Below are 24318 nucleotides of genomic sequence, written 5' to 3'. Positions count from 1 at the left end.
TGTGATATGGGGGTTGGATACAAGGCTTATTTCAAAATTACAAAGGAAAACGTATAAACAATGGCAACACTGCCATGTTGCACTGAACCTTGCTGTTGGAAAACCAAATAGTGTGCAACTTTTGGCTGTCACAGATGCACCTCCCCAAAAGCCAATATTATTTTTTGTGTATGACCACATGGTGGTACTATTGAACAGTATACATGTTCATACAAGTTGATCCCAGTAGTAACAATGTAACCTCATAAAGTTTAGGCCTATTGGTTAGGTTAAAATACATATCTTAACTTGTATTAACTCAACATTTCTAACAAATGGTATTGCTACACAATCAGTTGGAAAGTTATTTAAAAGTTTACTTAATCTTCAAATATAGGTAATATGAATACACCTCTAAGTAGCTAATTTTGGCCGTGTCAAAACCGTGATGTAGCCTACCATGGGTAAATTGTGATTGACTGAATGATCTAAAAATAATATTGAGTCATTATTTTGATGCAAGTTGATTTGTAGATCAATCGTTCGGAAGTCACTTGCACTGTGGGCTGCAATGTCGAACAAGCCCAAATATTTTGTATTGATGAAATGTACTGACGTAGCAAGCTACTTTAAATATGAATTATATAGGTCTGACGTAGATCCGCTGTCAACTCAAAACGAGTCAATGACGCGGAGTTGTTATTGTCCACTTTGTAGTGGGGGCAGGAACCCTAAACAGCTGGCAGTTGAGTTGTTCTCGCTTTTTACATTTTTTTTTTTGAAACTCTCACCATTAAAAATACGCTTGAATGTCTCGGTTTTAGGACGTTTTCTATTTAAAATCGTACATAGCTAGCGTACACACGGTTCCGAAGTAATGGATTCGCGGGTATCAGAGCTTTTTGGTTCAGGTTCCGGGCAGAAGTCTGGTTGCCAAGGAGTTGGATCTAACGTTAGTTCGGGGAATGGCTTCGGAATGAGTTCTAAAAAGTGTTTGAAGAATGCCAAAAAAGCTAAGAGTCGGTCATCCCGAAACTCCAAACCAAGCAATAACCCCCCATATCTTCCCCCGGCTAATCTACCCCCAGAGGTAAGCAGATATGCTTCCGTAGCCTGCAATTGGGTGGTACAGTAGCTAGCTAACGTTAGCTAGCTGACTAACGAGAAATGGCTTGCAAGTTTATTACCCGCCAATTATTTTCTAAAAACTCTTACAATTTGTTTGTGCATACCATACTTGTATGCATGCATATTGTCCAAAAACATGTTTGTAATCATCTTCTGTTGGAAGTTCTTGTGAACTGACTGTCCGTTTTGAAGCAAGTGTCTGCAAGCAGAAAGTCATTTTTACACTATTAGCTAGCTTCCTGGCTTCAGATGCAGTGACACGTAGCAAGTAGCTATAGCTAGCTAGTTATGTTAGCTGGCTGTACAAAATACATTGTAGCAGCGTTGGTTGTTTATTGAACTGAATAGTTGCAGTAAAACTACTATAGCCAAGTTAGCCAGATCGTTCCCTTTTAATAATTTGTATAATTGTGTCCAATGGTTTGTTGACTAACGTTACTAGCTAGCTAGCCAAAAAAATCTTGAACAGCTGTGTTTGTAAATAGAAAAGGGACGGCGTTCTCGCCTGCTGAGTGTAGAGGACTGAACCAAAGCAGACGCCACTGAAATCCTCTGCAGAGCTGATGAATTGCTTTCTCCCCCAGAGAGATTTTGATAGAATAGAGCTTCTTCACATAATAATTAGCTATAGTTTATTACTTAGTCTTTTAGCTTTCTTTCCCATGGACTTGAACTTGGGCTGCTGTGTGTGTGTGTGTGTATATATATATATATATGTATCTCACTCTCACTCTCCCACTCACTCAGAGCAAAAAAATAAACTTCCCTTTTCAGGACCCTGTCTTTCAAATACAATTCGGCAAAATCCGTAACTTAACAGATCTTCATTGTAAAGGGTTTAAATACTGTTTCCCATGCTTGTTCAATGAACCATAAACAATTAATGAACATACACCTGTGGAATGGTCTTTAAGACACTAACAGCTTACAAACGGCTTACAAACGGCAGGGCCCCTGCTCATCTGCGTGAACGTGCCTTAGGCATGCTGCAAGGAGGCATGAGGACTGCAGATGTGGCCAGGGCAATAAATTGCAATATATGTAATGTGAGAAGCCTAAGACCGCGCTACAGGGAGACGGGAAGGACAGCTGATCGTCCTCGCAGTGGCAGACGACGTGTAACAACACCTGCACACGATCCGTACATCCGAACATCACACCTGCGGGACAGGTACATGATGGCAACAACTGCCCGAGTTGCACCAGGAATGCACAATCCCTCCATCAGTGCTCAGACTGTCCGTAATAGGCTGAGAGAGGCTGGACTGAGAGCTTGTAGGCCTATTGTAAGGCAGGTCCTCATCAGACATCACTGGCAACAATGTCGCCTATTTCCACGAACCCACCGTCGCTGGACCAGACAGGACTGGCAAAAAGTGCTCTTCACTGATGGGTCGCGTTTTTGTCTTTACAGGGGTGATGTTTGGATTTGCTTTTATCTTCAAAGGAATGAGCGTTACACTGAGGCCTGTACTCTGGAGCGGGATCGATTTGGAGGTGGGCGGTCACAGCATCGGACATAGCTTTGCAGGCAATCTCAACTCTGTGCGTTACAGGGAAGACATCCTCCTCCCTCATGTGGTACCCTTCCTGCAGGCTCATCCTGACATGACCCTCCAGCATGACAATTCCACCAGCCATATTGCTCGTTATGTGCACGATTTCCTGCAAGACTGGAATGTCAGTGGTCTGCCATGACCATTTAGAATTCCCATTATGTAGGGCAGTGGTCACCAACCTTTTCTGAGTCAAGATCACTTTCTGAGTAAAAATGCAAGCTGAGATCTACCACTCAGATTTTTGATTTATTTATTAACATGACTTAAATGTAAGCCTATACAACATTACCCTATTAAAACATTACTGTAACAATGAGGCTTGTGCAGTAGGCTATCGGCCCAATACATTGTCACTGCATATTGGCTTTGCTTGACTTGTCCTGCCAATGCATTGTTCGAACCCTTTAAAAAAATATATATATTTCAAGGTTTGAGGTAGGCTATATGATCGCACCGGTAATAGAACAGTTGTTGTATTACTTGTGAGGTACAGCTGAGTGAGCATACATTTCAATATTTTTCTTTTTGTTTTTATTTTACTGGACTGATGGTCAGTCTCAGTGGAGGGAGAGAGTAGCAGACTGATGGTCCACCTCCCTTTCCTCTGCTGACACTGACCAAAAAGCGACAGTCTTCCAGTTGATTGAAACTCGAGACGCACCGGATTATTTCTACCTTGTGCACAAATTCATGTTACTCTTATGGGCAGAGAAAGTGAAATATTCCTTGATATTAAGACACAAACTGCTAATAATAACAACGCAAACCCATCAATACACTTTCCTACTCATTCAGTACAGCTGCAGTGCTGGTTATAGCGCAAGTGGATTTAGGAAGAACACACATTTTATGGTTGAATAAAAAGTGACAGTGCTGATTAAGAACAAACATGAACTCGCTCATACATTTTCTTTTTAACAGCAGCTCTTTCCTGTATTCTTTGAGTCTCACTATTCATGGTAAAACACTTTTTTTTTTCACCGTACCAACTTTCCTATAGCTTTCTTTTACGCCTACTCCGTTACTGCCGACACTAATCTGAGCCAGCCAGCGGTAGGCATATAGTGCACTTGATTTGTACCTTCAGACACATGAGATGGTACAAAATGGGAACACTTCGCTTACCCAGCCTCAGGGCAGCTGAATCGGGTGTACTTACCCCCAACAGCGCGAGTAGCACTTTATTGTTGGGTTTTTTACAGAAATATTTTGACGATTGACTAGGAATGCCTTGGAGATGACCAGCCGATCGTGATCAACCGTTTGGTGACCAATGATGTTGGGCTTATTGTTTTTCCATTGACTATGCTATTGGCTGCCTGTATGTGGTCTTTAGTTCACAGAATAATCAGGAAATCTCTACTCAAAGAGCAATTTAAGCCAACATTGCATCACTTTACAGTTCTATTTGCATGTAGACTCTTTTATGGCTAGTTGAAACAATGTAGCAGCTTTAAAGTTCTTCCAACTACCCACTCCATTCATTTACTGTTGGATACTGCTCTTTCAGTCAGATTGGGGTTCTTTGTGCCTTTTTAGAGAACAGTAGGCACCATTTGTCTCAGTTCTCTTCTGTCCAACATAACAATGCTGTCCTCTCCTCTCTTTCAGGCTGAAGAGGGGAATATAGAGTACAAGGTAAGCTGAAATACAATGTTATACATGTGTCATGACACACACCTTTGTTCACTCATTACTGGAGAATAGCAGTTGTCAGCTGATGGAAGGCCCTTCCAGTTTCCAATAATCTTACCTCCATCATTGGTTGTCTATATTTCAGCTTTACTTTACAAGTGAATAGCCTAGCCCTAGTTTATCACTACATGTGAAGAAGCCGGATGTGGAGGTCCTGGTCTGTGGTTGAGGCTGGTTGGACATACTACCAAATTCTCTAAAATGACGTTGGAGGTGGCTTATGGTAGAGAAATGAACATGCAACAGCTCTGGTGGACATTCCTGCAGTCAGCGTACCAATTTGACGCTCCCTTAACTTGAGACATCTGTTGCATTTTGTTTTGTGACAAAATTGCACACTTTAGAGTGGCTTTTTATTGTCCCCAGCACAAGGTGCACTTGTGTAATGATCATGCTGTTTGATCAGCTTCTTGATATCCCACACCTGTCAGGTGGATGGATTATCTTGGCAAAGGAGAAATGCTCACTAACAGGGGTGGAAACAAATTTGTGCACAATATTTGAGAGAAATAAGGTTTTTGTGTGTATGGAAAAATACTGGGATGTTTTATCTCAGCTCATGAAACGAGGGACCAACACTTTACATGCAATTTTTTTCCCTGACTGTCTATTTTTTATTTTGGTGATTGTTAATTCTACGTACTTTATATCTGAATACTTTACACAAACGTTACACTGAAAACGTTTTACCATCCCAAAAATATAGGACAAACACTGCAAATGAATAAACATTTTGGGGTGTTTTCCATGCCCAATAAAGTACAATGTGCCCTCAAATATTTGAGTCATTTGGGTGTGACAAATATTTAGCTGACACTTTTTACCGTGGTAACGGTGTGATTTGTCTGTCTGATAGATGAGATTCTCTGACATCCCTTTGCTAGTAGCAGTTGATCAAGATCAAACAAACGTTGGATAACAATCTAGTGTGTGTGTGTGTGTGTGTGTGTGTGTGTGTGTGTGTGTGAACAAAATTATGTAAAAAGCCAAGAAACTAAGGACAAAGTCAAACTTCAGTAGACTTCCGGCTAAATTCGACCAGCTTCTATGCTGGTGCGGTTCTAAAAATTAGTCTTTCAGCACTTCACTCAGTGCATGCAATGCCCCAGGCACTGTTACTGGATGTGAGGTGGGTTATGTGAGACTCAGTTGTTTGCATAGAAATAAGAAATCATTCTTATTTATATGGTTCTTTGTGATTAGCTACCCACTATGAAACAAAACGCAGAAATACAGTTGAAGTTGTAAGTTTACATACACCTTAGCCAAATACATTTCAACTCAGTGTTTCACAATTCCTGACATTTAATCAGAGTACAAATTCCCTGTCTTAGGTCAGTTAGGATCACCACTTTGTTTTAAGAATGTGAAATGTCAGAATAATAGAGAGAATTATTTATTTCAGCTTTTATTTCTTTCATCACATTCCCAGTGGGTCAGAAGTTTACATACACTCAATTAGTATTTGGTAGCATTGCCTTTAAATTGTTTAACATGGGTCAAACGTTTTGGGTAGCCTTCCACAAGCTTCCCACAATAAGTTGGGTGAATTTTTTCCCATTCCTCCTCAGAGCTGGTGTAACTGAGTCAGGTTTGTAGGCCTCCTCGCTCGCACACAATTTTTCAGTTCTGCCCACACATTTTCTATAAGATTAAGGTTTGGGCTTTGTGATGGCCACTCCAATACCTCGACTTTGTTGTCCTTAAGCCATTTTGCAACAACTTTGTAAGTATGCTTAAGGTCCATTTGGAAGACCCATTTGTGACCAAGCTTTAACTTCCTGACTGATGTCTTGAGATGTTGCTTCAATATATCCGCATCATTTTCTTTCCTCATGATGCCATCTATCTTGTGAAGTGCAGCAGTCCCTCCTGCAGCAAAGCACCCCCACAACATGATGCTGCCCCCCCCCCCCCCGTGCTTCACGGTTGGGATGGTCTTCTTTGGCTTGCAAGCCTACCCCTTTTTCCTCCAAACATAACGATGGTCATTATGGGCAAACAGTTAAATTTTTGTTTCATCAGACCAGAGGACATTTCTCCAAAAAGTACGATTTTTGTCCCCATGTGCAGTTGCAAACCGTGGTCTGGCTTTTTATGGCATTTTTGAAGCAGTGTTTTCTTCCTTGCTGAGCGGCCTTTCAGGTTATGTCGATATAGGACTTGTTTTACTGTGGATATAGATACTTTTGTACCTGTTTCCTCCAGCATATTCACACGGTCCTTTGCTGTTGTTCTGGGATTGATTTGCACTTTTCGTACCAAAGTATGTTTATCTGTAGGAGACAGAACGCGTCTTCTTCCTGAGCGGTATGACGGCTGCATGGTCCCATGGTGTTTATACTTGCGTACTATTCTTTGTACAGATGAACGTGGTACCTTCAGGCGTTTGGAAATTGATCCCAAGGATGAACCACAGTTGTGGTCTAGAATTTATTTCTGAGGTCCAGGCTGATTTTCTTTTGATTTTCCATTGATGTCAAGCAAAGAGGCACTGAGTTTGAAGGTAGGCCTTGAAATACATACACAGGTACACCTCCAATTGACTCAAATCATGTCAATTAGCCTATCAGAAGCTTCTAAAGCCTTGACATTTTCTGGAATTTTCCAACTTAGTTTATGTAAACTTCTGATCCACTGGAATTGTGATACAGTGAAATCTGTCTGTTACCAATTGTTGGAAAAATGACTTGTCATGCACAAAGTATGTGTCCTAACCGACTTGCCAAAACTATAGTTTGTTAACAATAAATTTGTGGAGTGGTTGAAAAACGAGTTTTAATGATTCCAACCTAAGTGTATGTAAACTTCTGACTTCAACTGTATTTTCGCTATGGCAGCAATTTATTTTGGTATAAACCACAACTTGCACATTTGCTCATACTTTACACCTTGCGAACTGAAAAGGTATAGGTGTATATGCAAGTAAAATGAAATTCACTCACAGAGAAGATGAAGAAGCATCATGCACTCCCCCTGCATGTAAGGACATTTGACTTCAACCAACCACAACGCAGACAAATCACACTGCACATCGGAAGGCGAAACAAAGCAGTTTTTCTCGGTCATCGCTCGCTTTGTGAGTGACAAGCGCCTATTTAAAAAAATATATATATATTATTTTGTTTTATTTCACCGTTATTTAACCAGGTAAGCTAGTTGAGAACACATTCTCATTTACAACTGCGACCTGGCCAAGATAAAGCAAAGCAGTGTGACAGAAACAACACAGAGTTGCACATGGAATGAACAACAACAACACAATAGAAAAAAAAGAAAGTCTATATACAGTGTGTGCAAATGGCATGAGGTAAGGCAATAAATAGGCCATCATAGCAAAGTAATTACAATTTAGCAGATTTTCACTGGAGTGATAGATGAGTAGATGATGATGGTGAGTAAGTAGTGATACTGGTGTGCAAAAGAGCAGCAAAGTAAATAAAAACAATATGGGGATGAGGTAGGTAGATTGGGTGGGCTATTTACAGATGGACTATGTACAGCTGCGGCGATCTGTTAGCTGCTCAGATAGCTGATGTTTAAAGTCAATAGATTGCTAGAAGATGTATATTGTTTCTTCTAGCGGGAGAGGGATCGGTTGACTTTTTTGAAAAGTAGCTTAGTTAATTGAATTGGAAAAAGTAGCTGGCTGAAAATGAGCCTGTCATTGGCTGTTTAGCCGACAGCCGGCGCTCGTGGAAAAGACTGGATGTAGCTTTGTTTCACTCTTCTGTTCTGTATGTAAAGGTGTATTATGACCAAAGAGCAGTGAATAGTCTGGCTGCAACCCATGTTCATGTCCTACCACAGTGGATTAGCACTGTCATTTTTAGGGCCCGGGGCAGCTGCTGCCTCCAAACAAATGTACAAAGACATCCTACTTACAGTATTAGTTATTTTCACCACCTGCAAAGTGCAAACTAGAAACATTAATTGGCCTGAACAGAGGCGTTAGCCATTTATTTACCTGAACCGAGGTATTAGCCATACCATTCCTTCAGCTCTTTAGTCTCAGCTTCCTATCCCCCTCTACAGCTGAAGCTGATCGACCCCACGCAATACCGCTTTGAACACCTGGCCACACAGATGAAATGGCGACTACAGGAGGGGCGGGGTGAGGCTGTCTATCAGATTGGTGTCGATGACAACGGCATGCTGGTGGGCCTATCAGAGGAAGACCTGAGGTCATCGCTAAAGACCCTAGGCAGGATGGCAGAGAAGTACGACCCACACACCAACTGTTTAGATTTTTAAATTTTAAATGTAACCTTTATTTAACTAGGCAAGTCAGTTAAGAACAAATTATAATTTACAATAACTGCCTACACTGGCCAAACCCGGATGACGCTGGGCCAATTGTGCGCCTCCCTATGGCTTCCCCAATCACGGCCATTTGTGATAGTAGGGATTTGAACCAGGTTGTCTGTAGTGACGCCTCAAGCACTGAGATGCAGTGTCTTAGACCGTATACTCTTCTCGTATACTTGTACCAGAAGTATTTCTGGGCCAATGTTGTACGTGTAATTGACTCTTTTCATATACTTTTGACTTGAAGGGTTGGGGCTGACATCACCATTCTCAGAGAGAGAGAGGTGGACCATGATGCTGATATCCCTCGTAAGATAGCTGAGGTTCTCATAAGGAAGGTGCCAGACGACCAGCAGGTTAGTGACCTCATGAGAAGCTCATAAGCCGTTAAGTGTGTTTACATTGGCTGTAGACAGCGAGAGTCACTACTTGTCGTACTACTACTACAACATTTGCTGATAAGTTTGCTATGTGTGACTAGGTCAACATTCATACTATGTTATATGCGTGTTTTTGTATTTAGTTCCTGGACCTGCGGGTGGCTGTGCTGGGTAACGTGGACTCAGGAAAGTCCACCCTGCTAGGTGTGCTGACACAGGGTGAGCTGGATAACGGGCGAGGCCGGGCCAGACTCAACCTCTTCAGACACCTCCACGAGATCCAGACAGGACGCACCTCCAGCATCAGCTTTGAGATTCTCGGCTTCAACAGCAAAGGCGAGGTGAGGGAAAGGACTGGCCATGTCCCAAACTCTCAAAAGGCTTTTTCATGACCAGTAATAGATGAAAGGAGGTTGGCTTGTGATTTTTTTTTTTTTTTTTTTTCCTTTGACCTCTTGTGTCCCTTAGGTGGTGAACTACAGTGAGTCGCGGACAGCAGAGGAGATATGTGAGAGTGCCTCTAAAATGATCACGTTCATTGACTTGGCCGGCCACCACAAGTACCTGAAGACAACCATCTTTGGCCTGACCAGCTACTGCCCAGACTTTGCCATGCTGGTGGTCAGTGCAAACACAGGCATCGGTGAGTCTGACTGCTACACTTGACCCAGACTCTGTGGTTGTTTGTTAAAATCGCTTTTTGTTGGTTTACGTCAGGGGTCGGCAACAGGCTGCCCGCAGGCCAAGACCAGCCACCTGTGATTATCATTTTTTGTTCCCCCAAAGTTTTCAGCAAAGAATTGTCAACCCACGGCTAATTCTAGTTGCCTACCCCTGGTTTACATGAATTCTGTGCTTGTCCAAGGCAGGTGATGCCTCCTAAAGGTCAGTTATTCGTGTTTATCGTTGAAGGAATGAGCGTTACACTGAGGCCTGTACCCTGGAGCGGGATCGATTTTGGAGGTGGGCGGTCACAGCATCATCGGACTGAGCTTTGCAAGCAATCTCAACGCTACCTCCTCCCTCATGCGGTACCCTTCCTGCAGGTTCATTCTGACATCACCCTCCAGCATGACATTGCCACAAGCCATACTGCTCATTCTGTGTGTGATTTCCTGCAAGGCAGGAATGTCAGTGTTCTGCCATGGCCATTGAGCACGTCTGGGACCTGTTGGATTGGAGGGTGAGGGCTAAGCCCCCCCCCCCCCCCCATAAATGTCTGGGAACTTGCAGGTGCCTTGGTGCAAGAGTGGGGTAACATCTCACAGCAAGAACTGGCAAATCTGGTGCAGTCCATGAGGAGGAGATGCACTGCAGTATTTACTGCAGCTGGTGGCCACACCAGATACTGACTGTTACTTTTGACTTTGACCCCCCCCCCCCCCCCCTGTTCAGGGACATATTCTATTTCTGTTAGTCACATGTCTGTGGAACTTGTTCAGTTTGTCTCAGTTTTTGAATCTTGTCATGTTCGTACAAATATTTACAGATGTTAAGTTTGCTGAAAATAAATGCAGTTGACAGTGAGAGGACATTTCTTTTTTTGCTGAGTTTATTTAGGTGCAGGAGCTCCACAATACCTTTGAGCTCATATTCTATAAGAGGAACGGGAACTCGAGCAGTAGAACATTTGAGGTGTCGGTACCAAGCTCCGACGAGCTCCTGCCCAAGTCAAGCACGGCTTCTTATCCCCTGCGCAAATATCCTACAGCTGTGTCTGTCCTGTGCTCACTGGCTCAGGAAACTGAGGTCCCAGAATATTTATACAATGTTGCAAGTTTGCTAGTGCAAGCTTTGGGCTGGCCCAAGTTAATAGTTGATTCAATGTTTCAAGTTTGGTGACACATGGCCTGTCTGAAACGAGGTGATTCATAGGAAATTTATTTTTAATCAGGATATTTTCTAACTACAGGCTAGAATGTTTTATTTTTGTTCGCTTTGTCGGCTATTTTTACATAGTTGGCAATGGCAATCAGTTACTTTTTAGGTTTGTACCATTTTTCATTTAGATTTGGATAGAATTTTGATTAACCACACATGAATGATTTTGAGAGGTGAAGATTTTATTATAAATTAAACGAAACTGTTTAACAAAAATGTGCATTTGAAAACCATAACTGGAAGGTTGCAAGTTCAAACCCCTGAGCTGACAAGGTACAAATCTGTCGTTCTGCCCCTGAACAGGCAGTTAACCCACTGTTCCTAGGCCGTCATTGAAAATAAGAATTTGTTCTTAACTGACTTGCCTAGTTAAATAAAGTTATTTTTTTTCACATCTCAGTAGAAATTGTCAAATAAATTGGCATTCAACATGAAAGGTTGCAGACTCCTCGTGTAGCCTATTACCGGCAACTTCAGGGGAGTAATGGCAGGAGTAGGAGGAAAATAGTTTTATTTATTTTTTCTGGTTATCTAGATCTCTGGCGCCCTCTTGATGCTTCAAACCATTTAAAGCATCAGACGAGTTCAGTACACATAGTTGATTTTATTAAAGCGTGTACTGTGTGTTTTATATATGGAAAAATACACGTTTAAAAATGTTGAGCAATCGATTGTTCGGGAAGAACAGACTTTCGGTCGACCAAGATTTTCCTTAGTAGGTGACAGCCCTAAGCAGGAGTATTGCACAATCTGACTCCAATCTACTCCAACCTTCTCTCTCTCCTGTAGTTGGCAGGCTAGCTAAGTTCCAAGCTGGGCAGTACGGCTGTACAAACACACTGCAAAAAAAACAAAAACGCACTGCTATCTGGGCTTATGTAACAGACTACCCCTGCCACCCCTCCCCCTGTCAAAATCAAGTCCCAGACTAACCGGCGTTCCTCTGAGCCCCCTAACAGATGCTGGTCTGTAGATCACCAAAGGACAGACACCTGTTGTGTTAGTAAGCAGACACTTGGGATGTCAGTGCTGACGCTACAGGAAAGGTTCCGATTCTTGAAGTTCACCACTGTCCCAAGGCTTTCAAAGGCATTCTGCTCTTGTTTCCTTTCCGTTCCTTTGTACTAATACTTGGAGGGGCTGGATGGGTGTCCTTAATATTGCTTTCACCTTTCAAGTCCTCCCAGATCAGTGGTCATGACTGAGGAAGAGGAGACAGTCTAAAATAGCTTTATCGGAAGGAAAGGAAACGGACACACAGGCGGCACCCTTGCTTAGCCTTTTTTTTAATTTAGAGATTATCTTTCAGTGGTTACTGAATAGTTCATTACCTTTTCCTTTATCCATTTCTTTCTGTCATTTGTCAGGATTAGCTAAAAAATTGTTGTCAGAAGTGGGATTCGAACCCACGCATCCAGGGGAGACTGCGACCTGAACGCAGTGACTTAGACCGCTTGGCCACCCTGATATGTTTAGCTTAATGTGCAACTGTCATATCTAACAGTCACGTGATACCAAGACTCCCTCTCTCTGAGTTTCTAACTCTATAGATAAGCAGTGGTATCTGCTTGTCTGCCAACACCATACTTTACTGCCTGGATATCAGAGTGAGCTTGAGTGCCTCAAGGGAAATGTAGGCAGCCTGCCAAGTTAAAGCCTCTTGCCCTGTTTCAGGTTTTGGCTGTTACTCCTACATTTACAATAGGTATTTAGTATGACACTATTGATTTGCACTCTTAGTTGCCAGGAACAACTAAAATGTTGTCAGACGTGGGATTTGAATCCAAGCCTCCAGGGGAGACTGCATCCTGAACGCAGAGCCTTAGACCGCTTGGCCAACCTGACATGTTTATCTTTCCTCCTAACTCACCTACATGTCTAACAGTCAGGTGCCATTGGCTGCTTCTGGGATCTAAGATGATCTGAATACCTTAGGGAAAATATCTATTATATTGACAAAATCAACAGAGTGACCGCTCTAACAATAGAAATACATGTCCTCAATGATTTGAAGCCAATGAGAGGCCAGATACGCTTGTGAACAACCAGCACAACTTAGTAGTTTTTCTCAAAGTTGCCAGAATGCCAGGTGCATCCACTTATGTCATTACTTTTGTAATAGCCTAAACATTATGAAATGTCTATTAGATTAAATAAGCCTCACGTAACTTGACCCTCTCTCATAGACCAATAAAGGGCTTATATCATGCAGACAGATTTTGGGCAAGAGTAAATCCTCTCGCATCGCCGCTTCCCCTCTACTTAAAGCTACAATAGGCAGAAATCGCTCTGCCATTTCCTGGTTGCTAAAATTCGACTGGTTCGCCTAATTTCAGTTTATTTGACAGAGAATCATTGTACTTTCTAAAATGCTGTGAAATCTATTCAATAAACAAAAATATTGTATTTTCTTCTGTTTGAAGCTGGGGTAAAAAGAGCAAAAACAAAACTTACCCCATTGCTTTCAATGAGAATGACAGATCTTAGAACTCTCATTTCTACGTGAATTAGTTCAGGTCACCCATAAAGCTACCTACTGCTCCTTTAAGTGTTCTTTTGACAACAGTATTAATTGGCTCACTGTCCTTGCAGACGTGTTCATAACTTTCCAGACATCATGGCTGCTTCTGGGTTCCAGGATTATTGAATACCTTTAGGCTGTGTTGTTGTAACAACATTATTCATTTGTTCACCTATTAGTTGTGAGGGTTAACCAAAATGTTAATGTCAGAAGTGGGATTTGATCCCACGCCTCCAGGGGAGACTGCGACCTGAACGCAGTGACTTACTCGGCCATGCTGACATGCGTCACCCGGCCTCTATTTCTCCCAGAACAGAGACAGGTGGAAACTTTTCAGCTGCAGCTGGTGAATGAGATTTGCTTTTGTTGCAGACAGTTTGTATGACTTCTTCTGAGTTACTTAATTGGGAAATTATTCAGAACACTTTACTTTTTCCACATTTTGTTAGATTACAGATGATTCTAAAATTGATTAAATGGTTTCTTCCCCCCCTTACTCCATAATGACAAAGCATAAATACAGGTCTTTAGGCATTTTTACTGGTGTATAAAAAAAACGGATATCAAATTAATATAAGTATTCAGACCCATTACTCAGTAGTTTGTTGAGGTACCTTTGGCAGCGATTACAGCCTGGAGTCTTCTTGGGTATGACGGTACAAGCTTGGCACACCTGTATTTGGGGAGTTTCTCCCATTTTCTTCTCTGCATATCATCTCAAGCTCTTGTCAGGTTGGATGGGGAGCGTCGCTGCACAGCTATTTTCAAGTCCGGGCTCTGGCTAGGCCACTCAAGGACATTCAGAGACTTTTTCCTGAAGCCACTCCTGCGTTGTCTTGGCTGTGTGCTTAGGGTCGTTATCCTGTTGAAGGTGAACCTTCGCCCAAGTTTGAGGTCCTGAGCGGTCTGGAGCAGGTTTTCATCAAGAATCTCTGTACTTTGCTCTGTTCAGCCTCGATCTTGACTCGTCTCCCAGTCCCTGCCGCTGAAAAACATTCCCACACCATGCTGCTGCCACCACCATGCTGCTGTACCTTTCCAAATCATGTCCAATCAATTGAATTGACCCCAGGTGGATTCCAATCAAGTTTTAGAAACATGTCAAGGATGATCAATGGAAACGGGATGCACCTGAGTCTCATAGCAAAGAGTCTGAATACTTATGTAAATAAGGTATTTTTTAATTTTATCGGACATTTTGAAAAACTTGTTTTTGCTTTGTCATTATGGGGCATTTTGTGTGTGTGTGGATTGAGAGAAAATGGTATCCAGTTTAGAATAAGGCTGTAATGTAACAATGTGGAAAACGTCAAGGGGCCCGATTTACTTTCAGAAGGTACTGTATGTTGGTTGGTCAAAATAGTCCACCAAACAGATCAAAACATTGATCGATTTATCCATGGAAATATTGTAAGTCTAATGTACCAAATTCCTGAGCTGTCTTTATACTCTAATTTTACATTTGCATAACTAGTAACCAGACACGGGCATGTTTGTTTGGAAAGTGACCTTCAGCAATGTGTTTACTTGTCTGTTATGGTATGTGCACAGGTTACACAACCTGCCATACCACCTCCCTCTCTGTTTCACTGGCCCAGCCAGGTAGTGATTCTGAAGTCAGACTAATGTCATGGGGGATATGGATCAGGTATGAGGACCATCCATGGGACACACAGACAGACACGCCTTGCAACGTCAGAGCACAGACTTTAATTATAAAACCGAGAAATGGATCTGTGTAAGGAATAGGCCTTGTCTGGTGTATTCTCTGTGACCCGCCAAAAGACCATGGAGAAGCTGGCCCATATTGGCTATGGGTCCAGATATAGAAAACTGTCAATAGTCAAGCATTAATGTTGGATAAGAAGGGGACCGGCCTGCTAAGTCGGGGACAAAAAGGCTCCTGAGCAGCTTCTACCCCTTAAGCCATAAATATACTGAACAAAAATATAATGCAACATGCAATAATTTAAAACGTTTTACTAAGTTACAGTTCATATAAGGAAATCAGTCAATTTAAATAAAATAGGGCCTAATCTATGGATTTCACATGACTGGAAATATAGATATGTATCTGTTGGTCACAGATACCTTTTAGGGGGGGCATGGATCAGAAAATAAGTCAGTATCTGGTGTGACCACCATTTGCCTCATGCTGTGTGACACATCTCCTTTCGCATAGAGTTGATCAGGCTGTTGATTGTGGCCCGTGGAATGTTGTCCCACTCATCTTCAATGTCTGTGCAAAGTTTATGGATATTGGAACAAGCTGTCGATCCAGAGCATCCCAAACATGCTCAATGGGTGACATCTGGTGAGTTTGCAGTCCATGGAAGTACTGGGACATTTTCAGCTTCCAGGAATTGTGTACAGATCCTTGCAACATTGGGCCATGCATTGTCATGCTGAAACAGGATGTGATGGTGGCAGATGAATGGCACAACAATGGGCCTCAGGATCTCATCACGGTATCTCTGTGCATTGAAATTGCCATCGATAAAATGAAATTGTGTTCGTTGTCCATAGCTTATGCCAGTCCATACCATAAACCCACTGCCACGCGGGGCACTCTGTTAACAACATTGGCATCAGCAAACCACTTGCCCACACAACGCCATACATGTGGTCTGCAGTTGTGAGGCCAGTTGGACATACTGCCAAATTCCCTAAAACGATGTTGGAGACAGCTTAAGGTAGAGAAGTGAACATTCAATTCTCGGTCAAAAGCTCTGGTGGACATTCCTGTAGTCAGCATGCCAATTGCATGCTTCCTCAACTTGAGACATCTGTGGTGTTGTGTGACACAACTGAACATTTTAGTGGCCTTTTTATTGTCCTCAGCACCAGGTGCACCTATGTAATAATGATCATACTGTTTAGTCAGCTTCTTGATATGCCACACCTGTCTGGTGGATGATTATCTTGGCAAAGGAGAAATGCTCACTAACCTAACAAATTTATGCATCAAATTTAAGAGAAGCTTTTTGTGCGTATGGAACATTTCTGGGATAAGTTTTTGATGAAACTCATGGGACCAACACTTTGCATGTTTCATTTGTTGTTGTTTCAGTGTAGTTAACCAAATAGCTACTCGGACTATCTACATTGACATTTTTTTATTTTTTTAACACACTTTTTGTCTACCCACACACTCACAAATCAAATCAAATGTTGTTGGTCACATACACATAGTTAGCTGATGTTAATTCCAGTCAAAAGTTTGGACACATCTACTCATACAAGGGTTTTTATTTATTTTTACTATTTTCTACATTGTAGAATAATAGTGAAGACATCAAAACTATCAAATTACACACATGGAATCATGTAGTAACCAGAAAAGTGTTGAACTAATCTAAATATATTTATATTTGAGATTCTTCAAAATATCCACCCTTTGCCTTGATGACAGCTTTGCACACTCTTGGCGTTCTCCCAACCAGCTTCACCTCTCCCTTAAGTAAGCATTTCACTGTTAGTCTACACCTGTTGTTTACGAAGCATGTGACAATTAATCAGATCAGCTGATCGGCGAAGCTGCAGGCTTTTCAAGGCATGCCTCTCTTGCTAGCACATGCACACACAGATACTTTCCACTCAGTGAGGGGGGGGATGTTTACAGAGCTCTGTTGAGGCATCATGTTGAGCCAAGACATGCCTCTTGATGGGGCCCATAAAAGCAGAGGAATAAGTTGGCTCATTATGACACCATGTAGCCGTGCCCCCTAACACACACACACAGTGTAAGTTATGTTTGGTTTGCCAGCATGCAAATACAATCTGTCTCAGCTGAGAGGGTAGGTTTATTTCGGTCCCGCTAGACTGTTGTGGGTCAGTGCCCTTGACCTTTCTGTGGCCTATATCCAGACCCAGCCATACATCTCTCACATTTCACCCACCGGGGGGGTGCTTTGCTACTAGTGTCAGCGCAATGACATGCTAGCTGTTCCCATAGACTTCCAGTCATTGAGCTAACGACTATCCATTTAAAAGCTTGTCACTGTAGAAATATATAAATATTGACATTTTTTGTAGTGGTGGCAAGAATTTAGCAGTGGTTGGCCACTGTTGCTAAATTAATATAAGGGAGACACTGGCTTAAGATGCAGACATATTGTTGATCTACAGAAATGGTAATTTTTTATGAGCATAAGCATAGTTGTTTTGTTTACTTGTCAGCAGCCGTGTTTTTCCACACACTACAGGGAGCTTGAGGTGATGTTTTAGTGTCACACAGTAGGCTACACCCACTCTGAAGTTCTCACTCTCTCTCTCCCTCACCCACGCTCTGTAGCTTCTCTCTCTCTCTCTTACATGCTCGATCTTGCTTTCCTCTTCTCTTTTTTTTTTGTTGTGTCCTTATGCTTTCTCTGCAAATAGGGCCTACAATCTGTTTCTCCCCCAACTGTAGTCTCTCCTTATCTTGTTTTGTAGTTCTTATTTAAACTATACTGAACAAAAATATAATGCAACATGTGACGTTTTGGTCCCATGTTTAAAGAACTGAAATAAAAGATCCCCTATACACAAACATTTCTCACAAATGTTGTTTACATCCCTGTTAATGGGCATAGATTTTTTTTTTGCCAAGATAATCTATCCACCTGACAGGTGTGGCATATCAAGAAGCTGATTAAACAGCATGATCATTACACAGGTGCACCTTGTGCTGGGGACAAAGGGCCACTCTAAAATGTGCAATTTTTTCACAACACAATGCTACAGATGTCTCAAGTTTTGAGGGAGCATGCAATTGCCAGAATTTAATGTTCATTTGTCAATCGTAAGCCACCTCCAACGTCGTTTTAGAGAATTTGACAGTACAGCCAACCGGCCTTACAATCTCTAACCACGTGTATGGTGTCGTTTGGGCAAGTGGTTTGCTAAAATCAATGTTGTGAATGGTGGGGTTATGGTATGGGCAGGCATAAGCTACGAACAACGAACACAATTGCATTTTATCAATGGCAATTTGAATGCACAGAGAACGAAATGTGCCATTTATCCGCCACCATCACTTCATGTTTTAGCATGATAATGCCGCAAGGATCTGTACACTATTCCTGGAAGCTAAAATGTTCAAGTAATTCCATGGCCTGCATACTCACCAGACATCATTGAACCCATTGAACTTGTTTGGGATGCTCTGGATCGACGTGTATGATAGCTTGTTCTAATATCCATCAACTTCGCACAGACATTGAAGAGGAGTGGGAACAACATTCCACAGGCCACAATCAGCAGCCTGATCAACTCAATGCGAAGGAGATGTGTCGCGCTGCACACTACAAACGGACAGGTTTTCTGATCCACGGTCCTACTTGTTTTTTTTGTGTTTTTTTTACATTTTATAAGTATTTGTGACCATCTGTATTCACAGTCAAGTCATATCCATAGATTAGGACCTAATCAATCTACTTAACTTGACTGATTTCTTTATATCAACTAACTCAGTAAAATCTTTTGAAGTGGTTACGTTTCATATTTTTGTTCAGTGTTAAGAAGCGTATGACTGTGTACAAACAGTCTGGCTCCAGACAGCTAATTACATTTGCAGTGTGTGTTTTGTTTTTAAATGGGTTCCTATGTGATGTGATTATGTGATGGAATCAGACTGTGATGATTTGAGTCCACGTGGAGTAGCATGTGACGGAATTCTCCAGTCTCTCAACTCTCTCACGTTCCTTCCCAAAGTCACACCCAGCAGAAAAACATGCACAGTGACCTCATCAACTTTGAGGTAGCCAACATATGGCTAGGGTCAAAGCCATTGTGAAATATGTATACAACTTTAGGCTATATCCAGATCCGATGGCCGGGGATCTCAAATTGTTGAGTGTCAAAGTGTGATTTATGTCACGGGGCTCTCGGTTTTCTTGTATTATCTGCTCTCACCTTTGCACACTTCTTTCCATGACATAACAGTCATAACCTATGTCATGGCTTGTTTACCTGTTGTTATTAACCTGGCCTCATGTCCCAGTCTCTTTCTATGGGGTTTAAACTCTAGATAAGCAGTCTCATCTGCTGGCACCCCAACACGGTACTTAACCACATGGATATCAATAAGCTTCGGAATGCATGCTTTTTCAATCCGTGAGTGAAGCCAAAAGCTGCACCATACATAACACTCTTTAATCATAAGAGATCTGTGTTGACACATCAATGAAATGTATGGACATGACTCGTATTAACCTGTGCCCTCCCTCTCTGTGCCCCATCCAGCCGGTACAACACGAGAGCACCTGGGTCTGGCCATGGCTCTGAAGGTGCCCATCTTCATTGTGGTCAGTAAGGTGGACCTGTGTAAGCGCGAAACGGTGGAGCGCACGGTCCGGCAGCTAGAGCGCATCCTCAAACAGCCCGGCTGCAACAAGGTGCCTCTGGTGGTGTCCACTGCTGACGATGCCGTCACGGCCGCACAGCAGTTCGCTCAGTCACCCAGGTACACACTAAGAGCTCGGATGCAATAATTTAATAACCAATGTTTCGACAGACAAGCTGTCTTCATCAGGGTATAATGACACACACTGCGGGTCACTAGCTTATATACTTTGAAAGGACACAGGTGTCTGTAATCATGGCTGGGTGTGGCTTGATTATAGATATAAATATTACAGATATAAATTACAGATTTAGATATAAATTATACAGATACACATATTACAGATACACAGATATACATATTACAGAAACAGATATAGATATACAGATATAAATATTACAGATATGCAGATATAAATAGTACAGATATAAATATTAGATATACATATTACAGATATACATATTACAGATATACATATTACAGATAAACAGATGTAAATATTACAGATATACATATTACAGATATAAATAGGACATAAAAAACATGGATGGAAAACATTCGATCATAGATACAATTTGGCTACATAGGCCAACAAACATTTACAATGGATAGCAACATCACAATCACAAGAATGGCTTCAGATCAAGTCTACGTTGAGACCGAAGGTAGCAAGCATCTTTAAATGAAAGATCCAGGCGGCCTCTCATTTTAACAATACATTGTCACGGTCAATCCTCCACACACACACACACACACACACACACACTTGCAGTGTCATGATCAATGTACATGATGTGTACTTAATGTACTGTACGTACACATTGTATTGGTCATTTGATGTTGGTCATGGTGTGCGTTGTCATAGCCCTGGTCATGTGACTGACTGGTGGTGCTGTTTCCTGTGCAGCATCACTCCCATCTTCACCGTGTCCAGTGTGTCTGGGGAAAGTCTGAATCTGCTCAAGGTCTTCTTCAACATCATCCCCCCACTCAGCAACAGCAAGGAGCAGGAGGAGCTCATGCAACAGCTCACTGAGTTCCAGGTAACACGCACATACAGACACACACACACACACAGTAAATGAATAGCATACATGTAAATGTGTGTTTTGACCGTGTGTGCTTTCCCTGTAGGTGGATGAGATCTACACAGTGCCTGATGTGGGGACAGTGGTGGGAGGAACTCTATACAGGTCAGTGCACTGATATAGGAGCCTCAGTGTCTTGTCCTCTCCTCTCTGTCATGTTCCTTTTTCTTATCTAGTTCTCCTTGTAGAGTAGCATATGTCTGACCTTCCCTCTTTGTCTTATTACATTTCTCTGTGTCTCTCTCTCATGTTGTAGTGGTGGTATGTCTAACTGTCCATCCATTGGTATCTGTCAAACTCTCCTCCCCCTCTCTCTCTCTCCGTTGGTATCTGTCAAACTCTCATCCATCTCTTTCCATCCATCCAGTGGTATCTGTCGTGAGGGGGAGCAGCTGGTTGTGGGTCCTACAGACTCTGGTCAGTTCCTCAAGTTGACAGTGTGCAGCATCCAGAGGAACCGCTCAGCATGCAGGGTACTGAGGGCCGGCCAGGCCGCCACGCTCGCACTGGACACTTTCGACCGCTCGCTGTTACGCAAGGTGAGACGCTCAAACTGTGTGTACTTGTATGTCACCCAAGCTGCTGAAACTGAGTTGTACGTCTCTGTCCATCGTGGTTTATGCAGTAGTGTTTGCCTTCAATTTCTAATATCAACATATTTTCCATTGTTCCGTTTCATTGTGTTTAATGACTGTACTTCCTGTGTGTTCCCTCCCAGGGTATGGTGATGGTGAGTCCAGAGATGAACCCCACTATCTGTTGGCTGTTTGAGGCGGAGATCGTGCTGCTATTCCACGCCAAGACCTTCCACAAGGGCTTCCAGGTCACTGTGCACGTGGGCAACATCAGACAGACTGCTACTGTGAAGGCTGTGCACGGCAAGGTCAGTCCTCCACCGTACCACAATCCTCTCTGTCTGGGTAAACCCTGCAGTCAAAGACAGAATATTTTATGAAGTAGTGTTGCACGGTATACCGAAACTTTGGTACTTTTTCGATACTAGAACATGAAAAAACATTTGGTACTACATTTGTTTATACTTTAGGTACTTCACGGATCAAGCATGTCTATCAACGTCCCCTACCCCTTATTATAGCGTGAATCTTGCCTGCTCCCCCTTACTCATTGCTAGCCTGCTATTCTATACAAGTCTTCTTCTATGAAACCAATACAAGTCTTCCATGAAACTACTAATCCATCTATCTGTGTACCACAGGAGGAGCTGAGGACAGGTGAGAAGGCAGTGGTGTGTTTTAAGTTCATTAAGCACCCAGAGTACCTGAAGGTGGGGGCCAAGCTGCTGTTCAGAGAGGGAGCCACCAAAGGCATAGGCCAGGTCACCAAGCTGCAGCCTGTCTCCCAGTCACAGCCCTCACAGAGTGAGGAGGAGGACGAGGCCTAGAATGCAGAACCGCCCAGTGGAACAGGAGAACTACAGCCGTCCCAGCTAGATCCCAGGATCTAGAACATCGGAGGAGAGGGTTCTGTCTCTTTCTCCTGTCGTCTTCAGCCTTCCTGCTTCTTCCAAAGCCCCTCTCCTGTCATCTCAGCAAAGAACCGACTTTTCCCTCAACCTCTGTCTTTTACTTTGTTTTTCCAAAGCCTTGTTGTCACCAAACCTTTTCTTAAGCCTTTTCAAGAACTGCTATTTCGATTGTTTCCTTGTGCTTTTCTAGATACTAATGAGGGAAGTATATTTTTTTCTCCTGTGTCACCTGTTCACCTAGCAACAGTCACCACGGTGAGGTTGAGGTGTAAGGAAGACCTGGTTACAAAAGGCACAGAGATCTATCCAATAGTGACTATGGAAATGAGTGTAAAGCAGCAGTCACCTTAAACACAGTTGATTCACACCTCTGGGTGAAGTGCTTACACACACTCGCCTCTCACTCTAACATACATTCGTGTACTGAAACACAGGTGCGTCCACACACACTGACGCTGTTATTTATCACCTGAAAAGGCACTGAGTTCTGTTACCAGATGTCTGGCATGTTTACAAACTAAAAATGCAGACAGAGGAGTGATGGCAAATCGATGCGCGTTTTCTTCTATTGCAGCTACAGAACTAGGATGTTAGAATTGTTATGCCTCCTCTGTCAACTTCATAATCCCACATCATCTGGTTTGTATGACCTGCACCGTGCCTGGCTGAAAGTGACAAAAGTCCTCTTATACCATGTTTGAATATGTTGTTCACATTGGCACTTTATGATGAGGCATTTCCTATTAGCTTGTGATGTATGGGTGAAACTTGACCTTGAACTTGCTCTCACTGATATTCATCCCCAGTAAAGTTCTCCTTCCTCTGGCACAGTTTGAGAATTATGTTTGTAACTCGCAGCAATGCCTCTCAATAGCCCGACTAACCAATGAATGGTGTTGCTACCTACTTTTCAAGTGCTTTAGTCACTCAGGTCAGTATAGTTCATACAGTATAGACACCATTCCACTCTCTCACAGAACTACTCCAATGATTTGAGATTTTATTGATCATTTTGACTGTCTTTGAGGAATAGTCAGCCATTTCTCCCAAAGAGTGACTACTTTGTGTGTTTTGATTATGCTTATTGTTTAAAAAGCGGCCACTTTGTGCTGCCACGTTTAAACTGCCCTGTTCGGCAATCGTGTCCGAGGTTGTCTTTTTCTGTCTTCTCCCTTACGTTACTGTTGTCTCTGATTATGAAGGGGTAAAACACAGTGCCTAGTGGAACTACTTTTGGAGTACCCTTCCATGACACCCCCCAGGGTTTTACAACTTTTTAGGTAAATCAACTTGATTTGGTGCTACTCCTTGAAACAACTTTTGATATCTAGATGATGAATTAGGGAAAGGTGTTCATTGCTGAATTTGTTTGTTCAAGTCTGCTGTTGACCTTATAAAGTGTCAAGTTATTGCATGTTAGAAAGAATGACGCAGAGAAATCACTCGCTCATTTATGCCTCGTTCACGTGCTTCAGAACTCTGGAATGTCCAACTTGCTAACTGGTTGAACGTGGTACGTGTATCTACAACCAGTTAGCAAGTTGGACATTTCTGAATCTCCTATTTCCAACCCGCACGTGAACGTGGCATTAAAACTATTTAAGAGGGGCAACTAAATGTGCTCTTTTTGTTGCACATATGGTATTATGTGTGCACTCATAGAGGGGAAAATGACTATTTGAACCAAAATATGAAAAGAGCTGATCAGATGTCAATGAATTTTTGCATCTAAGTAATGTTTCTGTTTTTTATAGATTTGTTGTGGTTTCTAATTTCACTCAATTTTAATTCACCTGTTGTTCAGACTGTTTTAGTCCAGCACCAACAAGTGTCACGTGTTCTCTACCACGGATGCAAGGATTGTTTTTCTTAAAAAAAAAAATAGTTTGGAGGGTGAAGTACCACACATTTATGTACAGATCCAGTTTGTATATTATGATACCCATAAATAAAAAGTTGTTGCATTTA

General features: G+C 42.3%; 1 protein-coding gene across 1 annotated transcript; it reads left to right on the top strand.

Annotated features, from left to right (window-relative positions):
- Positions 1–621: 621 nt before the first annotated feature.
- LOC139411601 (GTP-binding protein 2-like) lies at positions 622–24318 on the top strand. The gene is made up of 12 exons (XM_071158170.1): positions 622–1069; positions 4278–4304; positions 8397–8581; positions 8917–9025; positions 9193–9390; positions 9518–9692; positions 19677–19896; positions 20684–20819; positions 20911–20969; positions 21232–21403; positions 21583–21747; positions 22081–24318. Exons 1-12 carry the CDS (start codon positions 857–859, stop codon positions 22264–22266), a joined length of 1845 nt encoding a protein of 614 aa, XP_071014271.1. The 5' UTR covers positions 622–856; the 3' UTR covers positions 22267–24318.

The sequence above is a fragment of the Oncorhynchus clarkii genome, chromosome 1 (assembly GCF_045791955.1).
Source record: "Oncorhynchus clarkii lewisi isolate Uvic-CL-2024 chromosome 1, UVic_Ocla_1.0, whole genome shotgun sequence".
NCBI lineage: Eukaryota > Metazoa > Chordata > Actinopteri > Salmoniformes > Salmonidae > Oncorhynchus > Oncorhynchus clarkii.
The sequence above is the reverse complement of the archived record's forward strand: the minus strand, read 5'-3'. Positions and strand labels throughout refer to the sequence as shown.